This window comes from Sceloporus undulatus, chromosome 5 (genome assembly GCF_019175285.1).
Source record: "Sceloporus undulatus isolate JIND9_A2432 ecotype Alabama chromosome 5, SceUnd_v1.1, whole genome shotgun sequence".
NCBI lineage: Eukaryota > Metazoa > Chordata > Lepidosauria > Squamata > Phrynosomatidae > Sceloporus > Sceloporus undulatus.
In genome coordinates, this window is record NC_056526.1 from 51,250,888 (window position 1) to 51,273,398 (window position 22,511).

The 22,511-nt window shown below is 40.4% G+C and overlaps 1 protein-coding gene across 1 annotated transcript in view; it reads right to left on the reverse strand.

Annotated features, from left to right (window-relative positions):
• PTPRQ (protein tyrosine phosphatase receptor type Q) overlaps positions 1-22,511 on the reverse strand; it is a 126,862-nt gene that overhangs the window by 30,669 nt on the left and 73,682 nt on the right. Inside the window, 14 exon segments of the mRNA XM_042467980.1 lie at positions 1,968-2,028; positions 2,922-2,942; positions 2,945-2,977; positions 2,980-2,993; positions 5,164-5,185; positions 5,188-5,348; positions 5,350-5,380; positions 6,634-6,680; positions 6,682-6,713; positions 6,715-6,791; positions 7,476-7,541; positions 8,459-8,698; positions 12,236-12,422; positions 18,382-18,503. Coding sequence (XP_042323914.1) covers positions 1,968-2,028; positions 2,922-2,942; positions 2,945-2,977; positions 2,980-2,993; positions 5,164-5,185; positions 5,188-5,348; positions 5,350-5,380; positions 6,634-6,680; positions 6,682-6,713; positions 6,715-6,791; positions 7,476-7,541; positions 8,459-8,698; positions 12,236-12,422; positions 18,382-18,503 — 1,114 coding nt within the window.

Below are 22,511 nucleotides of genomic sequence, written 5' to 3' on the forward strand. Positions count from 1 at the left end.
AAGTATTGATGTCAAAAGATTAGCTACTTTCCTGGTATAAAAGTTCTTCTACTATCAGTATCTTATAATACTGATATGAATTATGTTGAAGTTAACAGCACTGTTTGAAGTCCTCTTGCAGATGTCTTGTATTCACATCCCTAAGGCAACAGGCTCATGCCTGTGATTTTATTTGGCTTAGAGCAGGGGTAGGCAACCTTTTTGAGCCAGGGGCCGGGTTGCTGTCCCTCAGGCGACTGGGGGGCTGAAGCCGGGGGTGGAGCTTCCACCCTCCGGGGCGGGACCGCGTGCTGGGGAGTGGAGCTTCCACCCTCCAGGGGTGGGGCCGCACACCGGGGGCGGAGCTTCCATCCTCCGGGAGCCAAGCCTCCCCATCTTTGCTGGCCCCTGACGGGGCCCCAGAGACCGGCAAAAAAGCTGCTGGGGGCCGCCAGTGCTGGAGGGCCCCCTGGAGGGCCCCAGTGACAGCACGGGGCCTCCCAGAGGCCCCCTGCTGCCATCGGAGCCCTACTGGACGGCCCCAGCAATGGCAAAGGGCCTCCCAGAGGCCCCCTGCCGCCGTCAGAGCCCTCCTGGAGGGCCCCAGTGCAGCCAGGCCTCACTAGAGGCGCCCGCCGCCAGGCCAACCTTCGCAGCTTTTTGCCCGCTCTGGGCACAGCCATTTTGGGGGGCAAAATGGGGGGAAGTCTCGGGACCTTCCCCCGCATTTTGGGTGAAAAATGGCAGTGCCCATAGCCCCAGAGCCGCTATGGGCGCCGCCATTTGCCGCCCAAAATGGTGGCGCCCGAGCAGGTGAAAACCGACGGGCGGCGGCGGGCGGCGAGCAACAGCAGCCAGGGGCCAGTTGGCAAGCCTCCGCGGGTCGCATCAGGCCCCGGCCAGAGGTGCCGCCCCCTGGCTTAGAGTCATCATGAACTGGGTGTCATGCTGTATAGAAGTTTTCTTCAGTGGTGGGGAAGTGATTGTGACAAAGCTATTTGAGGATGGATAGGGATAATGCAGCAGGAGGGTCTTAGTTCAGTTCTCATTAGAAACTGGCCTTCATCACCGCTGGTAAGAGTTTAGGCATAAACCAACCGCTCACAGGTAAATACCATGAACAAGTTAATGAAGTGCTTCAGACAATCAGAGTAGTGAGATATGGGTTTCTGTCTATCCCTACAAATGTCTGTGGAGTTACATATACATCGCATAGCCCATAAACCTTGGATATATTGTGTTACCTTTTTTGTCCACCTCTCATGATATATTTGTAAGGCGTATAAGGATAATTGTTCTACAAATGCTCCTCTTTTCTGTTTATTTTCAATGCAATCTGATTTTGCATTGTCTGCAAAGCCAAATTAAAAAAAAATGCTCTTGTCCCTCCTCTCGGCAGAGAGTCTGCACAATGCACAGCCCAAATCTGGTTCTGATGTAACAATTTGGACAATGTTTCACCCAGTTAAGCATAACCCACCCCCCTCACGCCTTATAAAGGATCTAAAAACTCACCAGTTACTTCGGGATCTTCCTGGAAGATCCAGAGCCCTCTATTATGATGCTCAGCAGCTGTTGGAATGTGACCACCTGTGCCACCCAGCACACCACCACTGGTGAGAATTGTTTGCTCTTGAGGTCAGAACAGGGCACCCAGCCATGTGATAAGTGAGTGACTCATGGTGGGCCATGTCAGGCAGAACAGTGGGATGCTCATGTGAACAACCACCCAGCATCGCAAGAGAAAGTGCCAAGGCAACAGGGACATTGGGCGCAGTTCTATGGCCAGAATATACTCTGACAGCTCACGAGTATTCTGGCCACTGCACAAACCATCCTAGATCATGAAATCTTAGACAGTGGAATTGGTGAAAATATAATTCATTCTATTGAATAGTAATGCATTGTCTTGAACTAGAAATTTGGCTGAAACAAATAGAACATACATACCATTGCAAAAGCGTAAATTGCCCCACAAGAAAGATTACAGACAAATGCACAAAGTAACGCAAGTATTATTTTCTACAGCTCTTTCAGACAGTCCATCACCTTTATATAAAGTGTCTGTAACTAGGAACTGAAACATAGTTTAAAGCCAAACAGAATGGTGACGTTAAACAATACAATGTATTTTTTGAAAATATTTTTCTGCTAAATACTTCAAAGGCAACATTACACAAAATGTAGCTAAGATCAAAAGCACAGAATGAAATGATCACAATGACAATGATAATAGTTTTCCTAATAGAACTATGATATTACTACACATGTGCTATGCTGAGCCTTAATGAGGTTTGCAAATGGTGTGCAAAAAAGCCACAAACTGCCCAAGTATGCATGCCTTACAAATCGAGTTGTGTGCATACCTTTAGTTCCTTATATGCTGCATGGAATAACTCCCACATGAAAAGTCACATAACGGGTTACCCTCACATTAGATAGGCTGGGTCTTGATAATTTTATCATAGATGAACCAAGCTGAAGAACCCTACCTAAAATGCAATCTGTAGAAAGCATCTTCTCACATCTCTGATAGCAGATGATGGCAAGGAGAATGTCAGGAACTGAGCAGTTAATTATGTATAATTTGGAAGGATGCTTGAGCAATTTTAGAGCATTTGCAAAAAGGCAGAAGCACTTGTGACTTCAGTCAGCAAGTCACTTGGGCATTCAGCTGTCAAAGTCCACTGTAAAATTTGAAGAGAAACTGGGTAAGAGTACATATACAAGCTGTCCCAGGCATGGTGGGTGAAAGTCAATGAAACCCTGTAATCTACATTCCCCCCCCCCCCCATAGTCTGCACACAAAGGAAGTTTTTTTTTTTTCATAGCAATTAAACTTCAGGTTTTGTATGTATTTTCAAAAAAAAATAATGAAGTAGTGCTTCAAGTCCCTTTGTGATGTCTAATGAATAAATGTTTGTAGTAAACAGCATCTTTACCTAAAGTTTTGATGGGGTCAGATAGTCTGAATCTGTAAAACTGCCTTTGATATTGTAGCTCTGAATTTAAATCTGAAAAGAAAGGATAGAAATTAAGGAACAAGCACATAGTGGACCAGACTGGAGAGGATAAACAAAGAATCCATACTTTAGCTAGAAGAAGAAGAACCAGGAAAAATGAAATAAGTGATTTAGGAATCACCCACATTTATGAGCAAGTGATATTATTCTTGCTTGAGCAGAGAATACAGGCAGTTTGGTTTACAGGTCAAAACATAGCTTAGAAAACATTCTGGTGTGCAAGTCTCTTACCAGACTTGAATTTAAGATCTGATTGTGACTGTTCAAAGGAACAGGGCAATAGGACCTAGATCTACATGGACCTTACTTCAATCACAAGTATCACAAAAAATGGCAATCTACAGAAAGTGAATTTTTGAGGAGCTGGAATAGAAGCATTGTGAAGCATGTCGGTCGGGTATGCAAGGGGATTTAAGAAAGAGATTAATGTGGTCAAAGTGATGAAAACCCAATCAAAGGGTCTAAATTGCCTCACATCAGCAGAGGACAGCAATGCTGGTGGAATCTGTTGCTATTGCAGTTGTGCAAAGGTAGTACACAGTGATAAGCCTCCACATCATGCACTGGGCGTGCTGGATGGGATGGAAGCTGCCTGGGATTCCCCACACCAGCACTACATAGTCTGGAAGTAAGTGTTGTGATTGTAACATTATTTATAATAGGGATTACACCATTGTATGGGCCTCACTTAATTGGCTGGAAGATTTACTGATCAATCAGGAGCAATCAGGTATAACAAAATAGCTTAGACTAAAATAGCCTACGGCGTGTCTATTGGCCTTCTTATTATTTGTTTATTCTATATAGTTATAAACAACTATAAACAATCACAGGATTTAAAAAGCATTGCAAGTCCTAATTAAGCTCAATAAAACAATAAATACGTTACTACTAGCTATCACTAAAATTCCTTGTGTCCAAGGTTGCTGTGAAAGTGTGGGGGCTTGGAAGCTTCAGGCATTCTTGGAGGAAACAGATTGTCTGGACCCTTTCAATTTGATTCTAGGCCACTACTGAGTCACCTTGTTGCCTTGATCTAGTCCAAATGAAAGAGAATGACGTATGAGTTTCCTGGATCCTCTCAGTGCCTTTGACACAACTGATCATGGCGTAATTCTGGACGGATTCTGTCGAGATGCAAATGGGAAACACTGGATGGTGCAGAAACAACTATAAATGCATAGCTTGGGAAAACTCTTAGATCCATCCTTGCTGCTGAGACCCCAGATGGCTCCATTGCACAGAGCGCTTGGATCCCTTCAAATTGTCCAACAAAATTCAGTGGGGATCCCACCACATTCACCGGTGCAGGGGAGGGACTACTGGAGGGCAGATACTTCTAGTGGGGATTCCAGTGGAACTTCGGGCCAGGAAACCGCCTGTGGGCTGGGTGAAGCACTCTGTGAGGGGAGAAAGGCACACAGCTGCAGAATGCCGGTCACTGGCCGCCTGGGCAGGAGACCACGACCATGAGGCCTGGAGACAACCCCCAAGGCCCAAAGCAGCACTCACATGGGCCAAGGAGCCCTGTGGGGAGAGGAGGCTGACTGGGTGTCACCCCCCCCTTCTGGGGTGTCATCAGGTGCAGTCCCACACATCCGTGACACCATGAAGTATTTATGACCCTTCCTGGACGAATAGCTCAGTCAGAGTAATCCATGTACTGCATTCTAAGTGGAGTTGCAATGCACGCTAAGTGGGACTGCCTTTAACGGTGATTAGAAACTGCAGCTAGTGCAAAATGCAGCAGTTAGGCTGCTGAAGGAATACCATACAAAACCCCACTGGTTTTAAGGCAATTGCACTGGCTGTGCTATGGTCAATTCTTTTAAATTGTTTAAGTTGGTTTTAAATTGTTTTGGTTTTAAATTATAAACAATTTCATTTTGTCATTTAAAATCATCATTATGTATTTTATTATTTTAAATTGGATTTTGTATGCCACCCTGAAATCTTGAGATATAGGGCAGGATCTAAATATCAAATAAATAAATAAGGAGGGACCGATCTGATCCCTCCCCACCAGTTTTGTCAAACTTAAGATAATATTTTTAGTCTTTTCTTAAATGAGCCTTAAGAGATGGACCCATACACACACATAACTCAAACACATTACTAATTTATTTACTATAGAGATAGAACGCATAAGTCAAACACTTACAAGTACTGCTTTCTGGGCTTAGAGGACCATTACAAATTTTTTCTTCACTTCCTGGTACATACATGTACTGTCAGCCCCATTACATATACATCTTCCTGCTGGGCAGCCCTTCATTTCCTTCAATGCATGGAGGGTTTGGAAAACCCTCATTAACAAAATAGGGCCTTGGCTTCTTGAGTAGGCACATACCACTTGGTTACATTGCCATCATGCTGAACTAAAAAAGAAAAAAGATGGATTATTGGCACCAAACAGACAGGCAGTAAATACAGCTTTCTGGCCGCTCTGGGGGCATGGTGCTTAGACAATGCACAATGCCATAGTGGACAGAAGACTTGTGGAGAGCGTATCTGGCCAGAAAAAGGCTGGCCACTGTGGTGGCATCTGGATCAGGTCAGGTGCATGCTGTCACCACGGTCTCATGATGATCACAGTGGACCAGCCTCTGGCCACTCTTTTTGCCCCATCTGTTTGAGGCTAGGGCGGATACACACCGCCATATAGTACGTACTGTATACGTACTAGGGTTAGGAAGGGGCGGTGCTTCCGCACCCCCCTATCCCTAGTACGTATACAGTATGTACAAGATGGCGACGCCCCTTCCACATGGGCGCCCGCCATCTTTACGTACTGGACGAAGAGCGTCCAGACGTGTCGGCGCGCACCTATGACGTCACGAATGCGCCTGCGGCCCTCGCGACGTCATAGAGGCACTGCAGAAAGAAGCTCCGAAATGGAGCTTCTTTTTGCTCCGCGTGGGAGAGTCGCGCGGTTTGGCTGCTGCGGCTACGCGCGCGGAGCAAATGAATGGCGCGGCGGGGGAAGCGCTGCAAAGCGGGCGGTTGTACCCAACCATAGTCTCATACAAATAAAACTGAATAGTCAAACAATATATGAACATATTCCACTGAACAAATTTATACAGAAATATGCATGAGTTCACATATGATATGAGAGCAGGAAATATCATTTGTGAAAGAATATGTGCAGAATTGTGTGAAAATACACAATTCAAGAAATAATGCTTTAATGTAAGACTGAAAAAAAGTTTGGCAATGTAAAGCTAATTAAAGGGGAGTCCAAGTATGTAAGGAATTTGAGAGAATAAAAGTAGAAATCAAAATAAATTGGATGGTATTTTATTTACTTATTTAACAACTTTAAAACCCTGTAGGCTTACCATTTAGGGTGCTGTCCTCATAGTGGCTTCCACTAGAATATTTATAGAAGACTTAGAGGAGGCCTTATTGGCTCCTGAGCTTCATACACTTTTAAATTAGTGCTTTCCAGAGGAGCTGTTGTGTTAGTCTGTTGCAGTCATTAAGACTCTTTACTGCTTAAATTTGTACTGCAGCTGGCAGTTAAAAAAGTATGTGCACAATCAAATATGTAAGGCTCAAAAAGAATAAAAAGCAGAAGTCAAAAGAAATGAAAATGATAGTTTAATTTAACAAAAAAATATTTCCATACCTCCTACTTCTGCAACTAGAATTTGTATTTTCTTGATGGGTCCAGATCATCACTAAGTAACAAACTGGCATACGGATAGTTAATTGTTGTAGAAGTCACAAGTAATGTTCCACTAGTATCATATACTGGCATTGGCTTCTTACTAGGCCTTGGTGGTTCTGTTGAGATAAATAAATGGTGCAATGCTGCTCTGTTAAATCCAGCTATTGCAATTCTTTTCCAGTTAGTTTTCAAGGAAGTACATTTGTTTCTGCATGAAATACCATAATATTATTCTAATAGCCAAGCTCCATGAGCCTTGAACACCACAACAGATATATCAGCACTGACATACTAGCACCCATCAGCATTACTATCCAAGTGCTTTCTTCCATTTTTCTAGGATGGGGCATTGTGGGTAATGGCCCATTAAATTATTCAAATTGTGGTGGGAGTAGACAGCTCTGCCCTAAGTATTACAAATAAGCTGTGAAATGTATTTCACACCAACACATACTTGCTAGTGTATTATGTTATTGCCAGAACAGATTAAAATACATTCCAACATCATGATGATGACAGCTTTGGAAAATAAGTCCCCACTAGATTTCAGCCTTAGTGCAGCTGACTAATCAGCTAATCAACTAACTTATTGTTGCTCTTTCAGAGGTTAACATTTTTAGCTTAGTAGCTGAACTACAATACAACAGAAGATAGACTGGGAAATGGAAACATCATATTTAAGTATGCTAGAATATCGCTTTCCTAAATTATGAGAAAGCAAATGGAGCTGAGTTTAATTATATTTCAATAGGTATTATGGTTTATTATTAAAAACTCTGAAATCACTCTATGGTCTTTACCTTTCATGTCTGTTGTGATTTTAAGTTGGATCTTTGGCCCTGCACCAGCACCATTGAGTGCATAACCTAAATATAAATAAAACATTTGATCACACTTGATCGTTAAACTTAAGCATACAATACTTTACTGGGATGATTTACTAGGTTTCATTAGTCTATATATATTTAGAGTTTACACTCCTAAAGTAAGACCTTGATCCCAAGCACATCAACCCCCTCAGTCAATCAGCAGGATTCATTTAAATCAATGGGGACATATTTCTATGCCCAACTCAAGGTACATGCTTTTTGTCCACTCTCCCTTCTATTTTTTTTTGTTGCAAAATTAAGGTAATTGAAGAGATAAAGTATAACTTGTATATTACAAGGTGTACGTTAATTAATAATGAACTAACTAACAGCAGAGAAGCTCTCTAGCTTACTATTACATTTGGCTTGACCTTACTAGAGATTTCATCAAGATTTGTTCTTATTAATTTTACTATTAGACTGACAAAGACCAATATTCCAGGCAGTTTATTAAATATTGAACATCAAAATAGCTAAAATAGTTCAAGATTAAATAGCATAAACTACTATTTCACAAACGAGTGTCACCACTGAAAAGGATGTCCCTCCCTTGTAGCTACCGACCTCACCTCATTTGACCAAGGCTCTGGAGAAGGGCCTCTGCTTATTACCTTAGCCTATTCAGCAACTCATCTTCAAGCCATTAAAGGTTAAAGTTAAACTATCATTCTGAACTGAATCCAGAGACAAATTGCTAGCCATAGAGAAAGGTTAGAATATAAATGTAACAAATAAAAAAATAAAAAAAAATTGGCATCATATTTTGAAATTGGCTGCCCAAACAAGCATGTAGTGGAGCACAGCAACTTGAAATATGTTGTACTTGATGCTAGCATCTCCACTGCATCAGAATCTTCATACAGTATTTCCAGCTACTAATTAACATAAGGAAAGAGACATATTGTTCAACTTACACTGATATATATGTATACCTCCTTTTAGTCCCTCTATCAGGCAGTAACTGACTTGTTTGTTCGGTCCGATAACAGTTAAATTATAGATTTGGAAGATAGTTGGGTCATCTTCTTGTAGCCATTGCTTGATATACTTGAATATACCACTGAGTTCAGATGGTGGTATAAATGTCACCTGAAATTTTGTTACTTCATTGGGTATCTTCTGAAATGTTACATTGTTAAGTGGGTCTCTGGGTACTGAAAGAATTTACAATAATATTATTTATTCAACTTTAATTAATCAATCACACTTCTATCTGAGACAAGATTTAAATTTAGATGTCGATTTGAATTCTCCATTATGTAATTGTTCTTTGTAGCTTTCTGTTTAAAAAAAAAGATCAAATGGCCAGGCACTCTATCTCTCTGTAAATAATAAAAATGCTACTCTGCAGCCACTTTCTAAAAAGTTACACAAAAAAGTCTTACTTTCCCAAAATACTGTGATAAATCAAAACACTACTATGATGTGTTTATACCACCCATGCTAGGAAGGGGCCATAGCAGATCACACAAATGTGTAGAAGTTCCCCTGGCATTTCCAGTAAGAATTATGAGGAGGAAGATGTTTGTTGAAACTGCTGGAAAGCTTCTGCTAGTCAGAGTAGACAACACTCCATGAAATGGGTAATGAAGGACAAGGTGAGCAAATAGTCTGACTTCATAGGAGGCGCTCATATTTTAAAAAAGCAATTAGAACTGGCACATCCATTTCACAGACTTGTACAGTTTGTGATAAAATAAACATTAACCTCTCACTTTAGTGCAGTTAGAAGTTCCAGGCCCCATTCCCACTGGTGGTTTTGCTCCTGAAGGAACTGGGCAGATTCAGAGGGGGGGGGCTCCCGACTCTCATAAGCGAGTGCCCCTACAAAATGAGGGGCATTTTAACCCAAATGCCTTCTTCAGAAATCGGGTTTAACATGAAGGCCGCTGTTTCAATAAGCGATCATCATAGGTGACGTTGCAGCACTCATTGGGGCATCGGAATGTGCTTCCCCCCCCTTTTTTTTTAAAGAGCCAGGCACATTTTGTCAAATTTAAAAACCTCTTTTGTGTGTATGTGTGTGTGTTGTGGGCATTTGGGTCAGTGGTAGGTTATGATCTGCCCTTGGCCCCATTTTCAACCCCCAAGTGCAAGCTAATGCATCCTGTATCCCCCCCTCCTTGCCACCCCAGAATGCCTCTACACATGTATAATAATAATAATAATAATAATAATAATAATAATAAATAAATTCATCACTCGGAAATGCCAGAAAAGGATGTGATTGCCATGCATCTTTTTTGCTTTTAAAAGCAATTCAGAGCTACCCCTGAATCCCTTAGAGACAGTAGCAAAAGCATGTAACATTTTGCCAATTTGCCAAATTGACAAGGGCAACAAATGTAACATTCGAATTGTTGCATTCATTTGAAAGTCTTGCCCTTTGCAACATTTCCCCTTTGCTGGAAGCCAGCAAATGAAAGGGAAGGGAACAAGCTGCAAGCCACGTTCTATCTATATATATATCTGCCTCAAGAAAAAAACATGCGCATATTTTGTCAAAAATAATTTTTAAAAAAAATAAAAAAGGGGGGAAGGTGCCTGGTGCGAGCTCCGTTCGTGCCCTGCCTTTGTGACCTGACCTGAACTGACCCCTTTCCTGCTGCTACATTCTCTTCAGAGGAGCTTTGCATTGCCTTCCACTGAGGCTGAGAGAGAGTGACCTGTCAGTTCCAACTGACCCATGGAATCAATTGGGAATAAAAGGGAAATACAGCGCAGGCATTCTGACTGTAGCATCCTCATATAACACTAATAATAATAATAATATAAATAATCCAGGAGCAAGAGGAAAGAAAGTAGCACAAGCAAGCACACAGACATATCACCCAAAAAATCATGCGCATAAATTGTCAAAAATAAAAGAGGTTCCTCTCACACCCTGGATTTCCCTACATCCCTCCTCCGGCTCGGCCCCGCAGCCCAATTTCCCTTGGCAATCCCCCCTCCTCTTTCCTTCTGAACTTCCCTCCCTCTGAGCTGCCCTGGCTCCTTCATCCTCTCCTCCTGCTCCATATAGAATGCCCTTCATGGATCCCTTCTTCCACAGCTCTCATCCCCTCCTCCTCCCATCACTTTCTTCATCCCCCCGCCCTCCCTCTGACAGCCCTTTGGCAGCCCCATCAGTCACCCTGATTCCCCCTTTAGCCTCTTGTCACCCTTGCCTCCAGATTCCCCTTTTTTCCTTCGGCTCTTTCTCCTCCTCCTCCTCTCCCCCTCCCCTACGATGAGGGGAGGGAATGTGCTCTGACCTCTGCCTGCCCTCTGACCTTAATCCCTCCCTGAATTTGCCTGCTCATGATCGGGGGCAAGTTCATATTTCGTGGAACCCGGGTTTTTTCGAAAAGATGGATTTAGCCCGAATCTCAATACCCCGCACTAAGGGGCATTTTTCTTGTGCATGCCTCAACATGGATTGTGAGAGAATCGGGCCCAATATGAACTTCACGTGGAAGAATCTATTTCAAAACAGGTTAAAAGGTATGTGAATGGGCCCCAGTCTCTAGAAGGGAACAAAGGTATGCAGATTTGCTTCACATGTTTTGATGCCAGTACATAATATATGAGCCCTACCAACTTCAGTGCCCATTAACAGCCGCATAGAGGATATCTTATCCATCTTGTCTCCTGTAAGTACAGCCTCAATGTCCTACAGTATTTGCATGGGAAGAATAATTAAAATTGCTTGAAAAACATGTGGGTGTCTTGAGGCCCCCTTAAGAGGAACTTCTGGGCTTCGGGAATCTTCACAGTTTGGGATTTATATCTGTGCAAACTGGCACTTTTTAAAAGTGTTGTTTCCTATGTAGAAAAAAAGAGCAAATTTTGCACAGAGTAAGTCAAGAGCTCCAAATAGTCTTCAAAGACCTTCTCACAGCATGAAGAAAATTGCTAAAATTGCTTTTTGCTTCCTCCAATAATGAAGTTAACAGGGAATTCCATCCCTGTTTAACACAGTCTGGTAGAAGCATTTTTATTTGTGGAGTCTTTAAAAGGGGCAGCTATTCCAGTCTATGTTTTTCCATGACGGAGAAAAGCAGCAGCATGTTGGTACAATAGCTAGTAGTCCTTCTATTCACTGAGGTTTATTTTAGAGTTATTATGGCTGAGAAGAATGAGAGTACAAGCTCATTATTTTAAGCTTTTTATTTTAAAAAAAGTTTTAAACTTACATTTCTTTTTTTAAAAGACAGAAGCAACAGAAAGAACATTAATTAAGCTAATAAGTTTACTAGTACTAGATTTCTGTGCAAATTTGCTTGGCCATTTAAGATATATATAAATATAATGGGTTGTTTCCACTTATATTTTACAAATGTATTGATAACCGTTTTAACTTTTTAACTTTATTCTGTTTTAATGTATTCAAGATAACAGTTGTAACCTACCTTGTGATTTTCAGAGCCATGCCTCAGAAGGCATCTTAAAAGAAATGAATAAGATTTAAAAGAGAGCCAGTGTGGTATAATATTTTGAATGCTGGACCAGCACTCTGGAAAACAGGGTTCAAAATCCATGATTCCAGCCATGAAAACCCACTAGATGACCCTGGCCAAGTCACACACTCTCAGCTTTACAGCAAGGCAATGGCAAACCTCCTCTGAATAAATATTGCTAAGAAAATCCTATCATTGGGTTGCTAGAAGTCGGAGCTGACTTGTCAGCACATAACAATAACAAGGTTTTACCTGCTTCAGATGTGGAAACAATAACTGCAGTGCTAAGTTTGCCTTCAGTGTGTGCAGAATGTATATCTCCTGTAAACGCAGTGACCACTACAGAATATCTTGTAAATGCCCTTAAACCGGAAACAGCAAGAGTTTTTTCCTCATCATTTGTTTTGACAAATGAAGCTTTATAGTCATCTGTATCCACCTGTACAAAACAACAAAATGGCAGGGGAGGGAGTAACTTTTATGGAAATAGATGTATGGTACCATCAGTATTATGACAGTGAATAAACTAGGTTAGCAAAACTGGATTATCTCCTACCTGTGCAGAAAATAAAAGACATCATGCATAATGACATTATCATGCTCTTTATTTCAGCCACAGTGCAATAAATCTTCCTTGGCTTATGTTTGTGGCGATTATGGATTTCTTTGGACACTCCTTTAATGGACTCTGAAGAGACTTCAGAGGATCAGTAGTGCACATGGGTGCTTAAAATCTCACCAGCTCACTCTATTCAAACCATCATGTGAAAGGATGTCAGGACTCAAAAACATTTTAAAAATTGGCTCACTGTCTATTTCAGTGAACAGTAATAGTGAAATGCCAACCTCTTTCATGTCCTCTGTACTACTAGAAGTTAAGTCACAGCTGAGCCTGCATTCTGGGTCCTCTATTTATCTAGGCATTACAATAACATTGCTTGCAAGAGATTTTGCAGACTGTTTTGTACTCTATTTACACACCATATGAAGGAGGTGGTTTGGTTATACAGCAGCTCCTAAAGATACATCATGGAATATGAACACTGAAAGGCTTCATTATTAACTAAATAAAAAAGGTAAATGGCATTATAAAGCAGCACTGTATGGATTATGAAATTGCCACATGAAGTTGGAAAGCTGATGGTGTTGCCACATTTAAAACCTAAATCCAGTTTGCATTGCTGGAGATCTGAACTGGAATTTCTTGATATTCCTTGGTAAAGGATTGGTAAGAATGTTCCCATGCTGCATTTTGACCTGGTGTGCTTGAACAGGACACAACTCTTTTCTAATAGAATCCATGTAGTATCATGACATGAACCAGATGTCACAACAAGGAAACTAGACTGAACACAGACACTCTCAGAAATCTGTTGTCATTGCATTATCATGTACTAAACTGCCACATGCCCTTGCCTCCTCCTCCTTGTGCCAAAACAAAAATGCCAGAAGGACAAGCAAGCCTCAGCAACTAAGCAAAAAAAGAAAACATGTTATGTAATAAACAACAAATACAATAATGTATAAATTCCCTCCACTTCCTTATCTCCATGTCCCATTTTTTAACTGTGCAATAGCAAACAAGATTATCATTCTCTACATTAGGAGACCTTTTCCCACTGGATCAGTCCTGTAACAGATGCAGCTGCTAACACACTAAAATAGGTAAAGCATATATTTTCTTTGACAGATGTCCCTTAGTATCCCCACTGAGAGTTAATCTTAACTCTGATGTGCTAAACAGATACCCATTTTCCAGGATGACCACCAAAAGATGAAGCATTTCATTTTCTTAAATCAGCACTCAAGTATATTTGCCAGTGGGGAGGAACCACACATACAAACATACAGTATATATTTCACATCCACACCTCTATTCATAGCTAGGACCATTTTTGTAAAGTGTTTGTACTACATACATGTGCTGCAATTTGGTAGTTCACTTCCCAAAGGGAGTAGATTAAGACTACTGCATTCATTATACAGCCTTTCTATTACAACAAAAAGGAGGGGGAAACAGAAGAATTCACAAATGTATATGCAGTTTAAGAGAACAGAAGTCATAGAGGAGCTATTGGCATCGAGATGAACAGTCTGAAATCTCTACTCCATATGGAAACACCCTGGGTGGGCCAAGTTAAGAGGAAGTACATACCGGTAAAAAGATCATAATTATAAGTGGGACTATGTATAGAAAAGGACTGTGACAACAACAAATAATAATAAATTCAGGTCAGGTTACTATTCAGGACTATGATCATCAAATGAAGAAAATGTGATGCAATTTATTAAACACAGATAAGTAAGAAAACAAAATGGTTTAGACCAGTCAACATACTTTGTTTTATAAAAACCTGCAAATTTCACATTACAGTTCAAGTTCAATTTTAAATTCCACTATACCAATCCCTTGTGTTTGTTGTTATAAGTAACAAATGGCCACAAGCGAGATATACATGGATATACATGGATAAATTCATAATAATCTGACTTCTCTGACATAGTCTTTAACTTTTGCCTTAGAAAAAATAAACACACTTTGGTTAATCCATTAAGTAGCAATTCATTATATTCTGAGATTCTTGTTAAAAAATGAAACAAATATAACCTAGCTGCTAGTAGTGACTTTTTAAAAATCTGTAAATTATTTTCCTCTAATACTTTGCACGAGTTAGATAAGTGAGACGCTCTCCAATTTCAATGAGCCATACTTGCAGAATTGTAAATCATATTTTAGCTAATCTGCCATCAGGAACTATAATTTTTAAATAAACAGTTCTTTGGACCTGGATTATATACAAGTAATTTATACATTTACGAAACTGAACAATACAAATTCTTCCTGCAAAAACACATAATTAATGCATAATTTACATTTCATGTCAGATATTATATCATCTTTGTCAAAAACCATGTCATTCAATAGCCTTTTTTTTCTTTCTTTTTTTTTTAGAGTAAAGATGTAATGCTTTAGTATCATGGTTGTCTCTATGTACAAAATCTGAAAGATGTAAATAGTTTACATTTGCTAGGTAATATTCTGGCATTTTCTTACATTGGTTGTTATTGTGTGCCTTCAAGTCATTCCTGACTTATGGTAACTTTAAGCCGAACCTATCTTGGGGTTTTCTTGGTAGATTTTATTCAGAGATGTTTGCCCTTTTCTTCCTCTGATGCTAAGAGACTATGATTTGCCCAAGGTGACCCAGTGGGTTTCTATGGCTGAGCAAGAATACAATTTCTGGTTTCCTATGATGTCCAATGTTCAAACCACTACACCACACTGGAATTGTATTGCTAACAGTAATTTAATATATGTTGCCAAATCTTCATGAATCAAGTATTTGCATCCATTTTCAGCACTGAGATATAACCAAAGTCTCCAATGCAGTCTAACTCATCTAAGCAGCAGGTGCTTGATCCAAACTATATTTGTGGCTGACTATTTAATTTTATTTATCTAGAAACATACCTATCCTGCAAATGTAAGAATCACGTTTACAGTCTTGTTTACTTGATGTGTGTTTCCTAACATGGAGTTGCCTTGAATATGAAATGGCAAATAATACATCCAGATAATGATATGTAGACACCTGCTCAGTGACATTTTGACCTAAACCTAAAGTTCTGCACACTGCTGACAAGAACAGATATTTTATATCAGTTTGAAAGAAGTCTCTAAACCATGCAAACAGAATCATAGAATCATAGAATCACAGAGTTGGAAGAGACCACAAGGTTCAATATAAACAATTGACCATCAAAGTTGAAGGAACGCTAACACAAAAAGATAACTTGCAGGAGGAAAAAGAACTCAGTAAAAGAAATCTCATAGTTGAATGGAACTTACTCCCAGGAACCTCAATCTATGACTACTGTCACACTGCAGAATTAATGCAATTTGACACCACTTTATCTGTCATAGCTCCATCCTATGAAATCCTGATATTTGTACAGTGAGGCCACCTTATCAGTGGATCTGAGCATCTGTGGATGTCAAGTCCTCATTGCCCCCAAATGTGACATGGCTGCAGCTGTGCCACCATTGGGGACAAAAGTCCCTCTCCCTCCTCCCCTGCCTCCTTCCTTCCCTTCCTCCTCCCCTGCCTCCTTCCTTCCTTCCCTTCTTCCCCTCCCTCCTTCCTTAACTCCTTCCTTCCTTCCTTCCTTCCTTTGAATCTTCTGCCCCAGCTTGGCTTTGGGGACAGAGTCTGTCACCTAGTCATCTGGGGCTGGGGCCGACGAGTGAGACTCAGAGCCCCTGTCCCCAGGCCCAGCATCTGGGACAGAGCCTCTAGGCCCCGGCTGACTGCAGCCAAACTCCACCCCTACAGCTAAGCTGGGCAGAAGATTCAAAGGAAGGAAGGAAGGATGGAAGGAAGGAAGGAAGGAAGGGGGGCCAGGGACATTTGTCCCATTCTCTCCAACGGTGGCATCGCTGCGTGGCTGCGCTGTCATTCAAGACAATGATATTTCAGCATACATAGATTTGGGTATCTGCCGGGGGGAGGGGGCCCGGAACGGATCCCCCGTGGATACCAAGGGTCCACTGTAATTTGTTGTGGCACCAGAGCTCTCAGACAGACAAGGTTAAATAGCTCACAAAATTATAAACCCCAGAATTCCATTGCATGGAGGCATGGCAGTTAAAGCTGTGTCAAACTGCATTAATTCTGCAATGCAGATGCAGTCTATCTTTCAGCCTTAATTTAAATGTAGTCTAAATTAATTTTAAATTATATTATATGAACTTGCCAGAAACTTCATATCCTTCAGGGAGGGCTTTCTCTCAGACTATACATTAAATAAATCACAAGGGAAACTAATTTTTAAAACAAATTTCCTTAATTCTCTTTTTTTAAAATCTATTATAATACTGGAATTTTCCAAACAGAATGTTGTAGAATGCAGTTTGTGCATGGAATCTGAGATAGTAGTACACTGTTTCCCAAGAGAGTCACAACATTTTATTGCAGGATTTTCACTACAGTCAGACTGATAGTTTTATTGGGATTTAAGCATCAATATTCCTGTCTAGATAGAGTTTACACCTGCAGCTGCTGATCATGTAGAAACTATTCTTTAAAATTAAACCTTCTGCTGGGGGTTGGGGCAATACTTAATCTCTGTCTCTGTATTGCCTGTAACTTCCAAAGACTATGATTTGTTAAACTGAAATACTGAGATTTAATTACAGTGCAATACAATACATCTTTGCCAAGCACGTCTCACTGAGATCAGCGAGAGCTCAATTATTCCCCAGTAAATGTTCATAGGACTGCAACCTTAGTCTTGTCTGAATCAGTGAGGAAAAAACTGGCTTATATAGGCTGCTGATTGAGTTGTTCATCATGATATCACTCATTTATTATACTTTATATCACCTTCCCCAAGGGATGAAAACTACCTTAATACAAAATTTAAACTTGCATCATCATCCACTGACATCATCATAATCAAAACATATATTGAGTCCTTTAAGTCCCTCGGTCTTTCAAGTTCGAACAGTTCAAGACAATAAGATTCACTACGTCACAACAGATGGATAATTTTTCTAGTGGTGCTATGTAAATCTAAAACAACAGGAATATATGAAGTGACAATGATTTTTTAAAAAGCCTTTGAATTATTATACAGAGAAAGTAAGGCCCTCTACAAACCGGCATAAAGAGCTGGCATGGGAGCAGAGTGGACAGAGTGGGGGTGTGGCGACCACATGCTGGCTACCCCAACTCCACACCCCAGGCCACCCACTTGACCAGTGGGTAGAATCCCACCGCATCTTTGGTGCAGTGTTTACACGCACTGTACTGAAGAAGTGACAAAAAGCCAGTGCTGCAGCGACTAAGGTGCCCTTTCTGCACTGCAAAAAGGAGCTGCTTTTTGCAGCTTCTTTTTGCTCCACAGAAAGGCCACATTGGGGCTGGAGCATGTAGTGCCATAGCCCTGATCCAGCAAGGAAAGGGGAGGCTGCAGGTCCTCCAAATGAGTGGTCTGTTGAGTCCCTAATTCTACAGAGTAAACCCTCCTCTTGACATGCACAAAGGTATCACCAGAATTTTTGACACTGTTCTTATTTAAACCACACACAATCTTCTCACAAATAACTAAAAACTAGCTTAGATTGCTGCTACTTTAAGTAGATGACCGGGTGTCCTGGAAGGCTCTCATTCATAGGACTGCTATAAGTGAAAGCTGATTTGATGGAAATAATCAATAGTGATGGCTAGGTAACTGTTTCCTTCAAAGTTTCTCTCACTGGAAATCAAGCACTGTTGCTATAACATATATTTGTACAGCTGGAGTCCTACTGGTTAGTCACAACTAAAGCAGATCCTTAGAATCAATTACTGACTACTGAGTTGAGACTCAAAGAATCAGAAGCTAAAATGACTTACTGAGGTAATGTCAATGAGGTAGAATGTTGGTCCAGTTAGGATGAGAGGCTCATTCCAACTAATATTAATACTGTAAGGAGATGTAACTACTGCAGTTACATTTTCTGGAGGAGCATCTGGAGCTGCAAAGAAAAAAAATATCAGAAAAAGAAATATTTCATTTTGAGGATTCCACGAAGAAAAAGCAATTATCACATTTTCCTCCTGTTCTAACAGTACTTACTGTCTGGCTCCAGGCATATGTATGGAAAAGCCAACAGTATAGGAATTTTAATATGTATATACTCTGTTACTGTATGTGTTGATTTTAATTGTGACTAAAACCATAGGAACTGAGTGCATGAAAATAGATTATATACAGAGACAGCCCAAGCCATTTTGGTGCCTATCCCATATTAAGTTGCAAATAACAAGCAAGTTATTTTGGTACATGCGACAGAAGATACCACAAACACCTCTGTCATCTCTGGCAGTAAAAATACAATATTAACAAAGTAAATAACTAACAATTTCCTGTCCTTTCATGACATCTATATTTGGCTACCTCAGGCAATTGTCATGCTCTAATGGTAGGGCAGGACATATTGGTATACGAGTGCATATTTTCCCTCATTGGTGCCAGTTCCCAGCACATTGGAGGGAGCAAACTGCTGGTCCTAGCTTTTTCCTTTTCCCAATGTGTCATGGACTGGCACCATGTTTGTACCCATTTCTACAACTGTTTCTTTCCTGGATATTCACCTGGGACCAGTAGTTCACCAGCAGTGCAAACCAGCACTGATTCAAGGACCACCACTTTGAGCAATATGGCCCGGTACAGAGCGCCCAAAAAGGGCAGTCTCCCGGTGCCTGATTTTGCTCCATGGGGAAGCCACAGCTTCCAGACCGAGGGACTTTCCCATGGAACAAAAAGAACCCACAAAAAGTGGGTTCTTCTTGCGGCACCATTATGATGCCGCAGTGCACCAATGGCACACTTGTGACATCATAATGGTGCTGCGATGTGCGGACGCTAAGCGTTCACAATAATTATAAATCTCCACAATAATTATAAAAACTGGGCACAGGTAGTGATAACAATGGTGAAGTAACTGATATAACATCTGAGAAGTTATTTCTGCAACAATAATAGATTGTTGCCCTTGAGGGCTGGATTAACTTCATATTTTCCTTGGTGGATACTTCTCTTTTAATAGTCAGTGTGTTCTGTATTTTACAAAATAGGAAAATGGCATGTCCTTCCCCCCCTCCCTTGAGCATTATTGTGAAAAACATAGTTTTCTTTTAAGCTTTTTTGCATCATTAATGAGGAAGAGATGGACACTGAAGGAAGAGTTTGTTTCCTTAATATTCCAGGTTTTTAATATACTCTATATTCTATGTCTACGACTGCCCAGAGAACCTTTTCAGCTATTGCTTCCAGATTATCGCCTGCCAGAAGAGATCTGTCATATTACCACTCTAAACAGCTTCAAGAAAGCTGTTGAGATGGATCTCTTCTGGCAGGCCTTCCCTGAAAAACTTCCCGGCCACCAAATGAAAAGAAATCCAACTTCTGTTTATTGTTGTTTGTGAATATTAAGTATGTTTTAATTTTAATCTGTTTAATTGTATTTTAAGGGGGGTGGGAATGATAGTTTGGGAATGTATATTTTAATGTTGTAAGCCGCCCAGATTGCAGCATTTCATAGAGGGGCGAGATATAAATAATAATAATAATAATTATTATTATTATTATTATTTTAAATAGTATATATGAATAATTCATATAATGTCTACAAATAATTAGATTAATATATGCAGTTGTCATGAAATGATAATTTCCTAATGACTTCCAATGTACTCTTTGTGAGGCTGCCCTTGAAGTCTATGTAGAAGTCGCACCTAGTACAATATGCTGTGGCTACATTGCTAGCAGGAACACTTTACAGAAACTTTGTTGTTTGTTGTTGTGAGCATTCAAGTCATTTCTGACTTATAGTGGCCCTAAGGCAAACCTATCTACATGAACCAATTCTAATGCATAGCCTGCCAATACACTCATCCTCTCACCAAGGAAAATAATGCAACAGGGAGAAATCATTCCCCAGTGATGTCCAAGGTACATGTCATGACAGTTAAAGCCCTTTCTTTTGGGCTGAGGACCTTAGGCTTGAAGATTTATCTTGTCTTATGTACACCTGTCTGAGCAATGAGATCTTCCAAGGGGTTTAGGAGAATATGAATTACCATTGCCCCTCTATTTGTGCAGCCTTGGAATTTGTGCCATTGCTTATGTGCAAGCAGCAAATGGAGAAGGAACATAATGGGGCACATGTTCACAGCATGCACCCCCATGCACCCAGGACCACGTGCTGCCATTCAAGCCTATGGAGCTTGAATATCTGTGAATTTCTGTTTTCGGGGGGAGGGGCCATCTGGAACGGATCCCTGCAAAAATGGAGGAGTAACTGTATAGTCTGACTAGGTTATGAAGTTCTGTCTCAGTGCAAATGGTTTCAAAATGGGTTAAAATCATTCCAGATTGTTATATGCTTTGAAATGTTTTGCTGTATGTACCCTGGTCTGAGTGAGCTGGCCATATTTATGGAAACTGGACATACACCTAACTTAAGCTGCACCAGCTTTTGGGAACCTCACTGAAAATGTAGCTTTTTGGAAGAAGTATTAAAGATGAGTTTGGCATGCTGCAGACAAGATGTATGTGACCATCTCACCCTGTGGAGATCTAGAAATGTAGGAATCAAAAGCACAGCCACCATGGGGCACAAAGGGATGCACATCTAGACACTTGCATATAAATGTATTCAGGATCACAGTATTAATGCCTTTCAACGTCTTTGCCTGTAGTGTCAAGACAACCCTTCACTGTCTTTCATCATAGCTGAAGAATGTTCACCAAGAAATAGAAGTTTACATCAGATAATTGGTATAATTAAAATATGAGTGGAAATTGGGGATCTATTAGCTTCAGTCTAGGAGCCTTACAACAAACATCTTACAAAAACAAACTCTCTGCCAATGAGTAACTGTCACATACTGATTTAAGATTGTTTGTGAAATGAGTCTAGCCAGTAATGGGGCAAGATATCACCATACTCTTTTCTCTTATAAATCACAGCAATTTACTCAGTAGGAATGACCTGGTCTTATTTATTCATTCCCCTATAATCCAATCACTTCCTCTCATGAGCACTTTTCTCCTGGTTTTCACAATAATGCATTTTCTGTAACTAATAACCATCATTTCCTGATTATCATGCTTCTATGCTTGCACAAGAATGTGGGTCTTATGGAGGTCAGGGTCATTTTTTCCCATCCATCTGTGTCCTAATGCTAAAGCAGCAGTTAAGTTTGTTAGCTGGATGGTAGTCTGGATAGCTTATCACTTTACAGAGCAGGTCTTCAAAAGGAAACACTGACCCTTCAATGCTTGAACACATTCTCTGATTCAGGCTCCATTTACTTGACTAGGGTTAATTTAGGCATAGCAGGTTTTTAAAAGATAAAACTGTGAATTATCACATATTTTAAAAGTAAAATCATGACTGCATTTAAAATATATGAACATTTTACAGACAATCAGATTACAGAAACCAAGGCATTAAAAGTTATTAATGGTATAGCTCCAGCTAGCCTCTGCAGTATTTCCAGAGACAAAATTACTAGAATAAACTTGTAATTTTTGCTCCATTGTAACAAAATCTGTGAGGAATTAGAGATACAGAGGCAATTTTGTATTCTTTCCTCTAACCTTTGATCCAATAGAAGCACCTCCAAAAAAATCTCTGGTAATTTTAATAAGTAATGTAGAGGCAAGTGACACAATGAAAATGAAAAAAAATATTTCTTACAGCTTAATTCAATGGAAATCTATTGGTCATATTAATATGCTTTTTCTGGATAGTTTTGTGGACAATGTTATTATGTAAACTCAAAGCCACTGCCTTTCAAAACACTCGTAAAAATCCAAGTACAACATACAGAGCAACAGTTTAAAAACACTAGAGTGGGAAAGAGGTTTGGGCTTCCCCTTTCTTTTTTGTTGTAATTGCATGGTATCTTTCATTATATATGTGTTGCATGCTGTAGTGTGCTCAGAATCTGAGACAATGGGAGACAGAGTATGT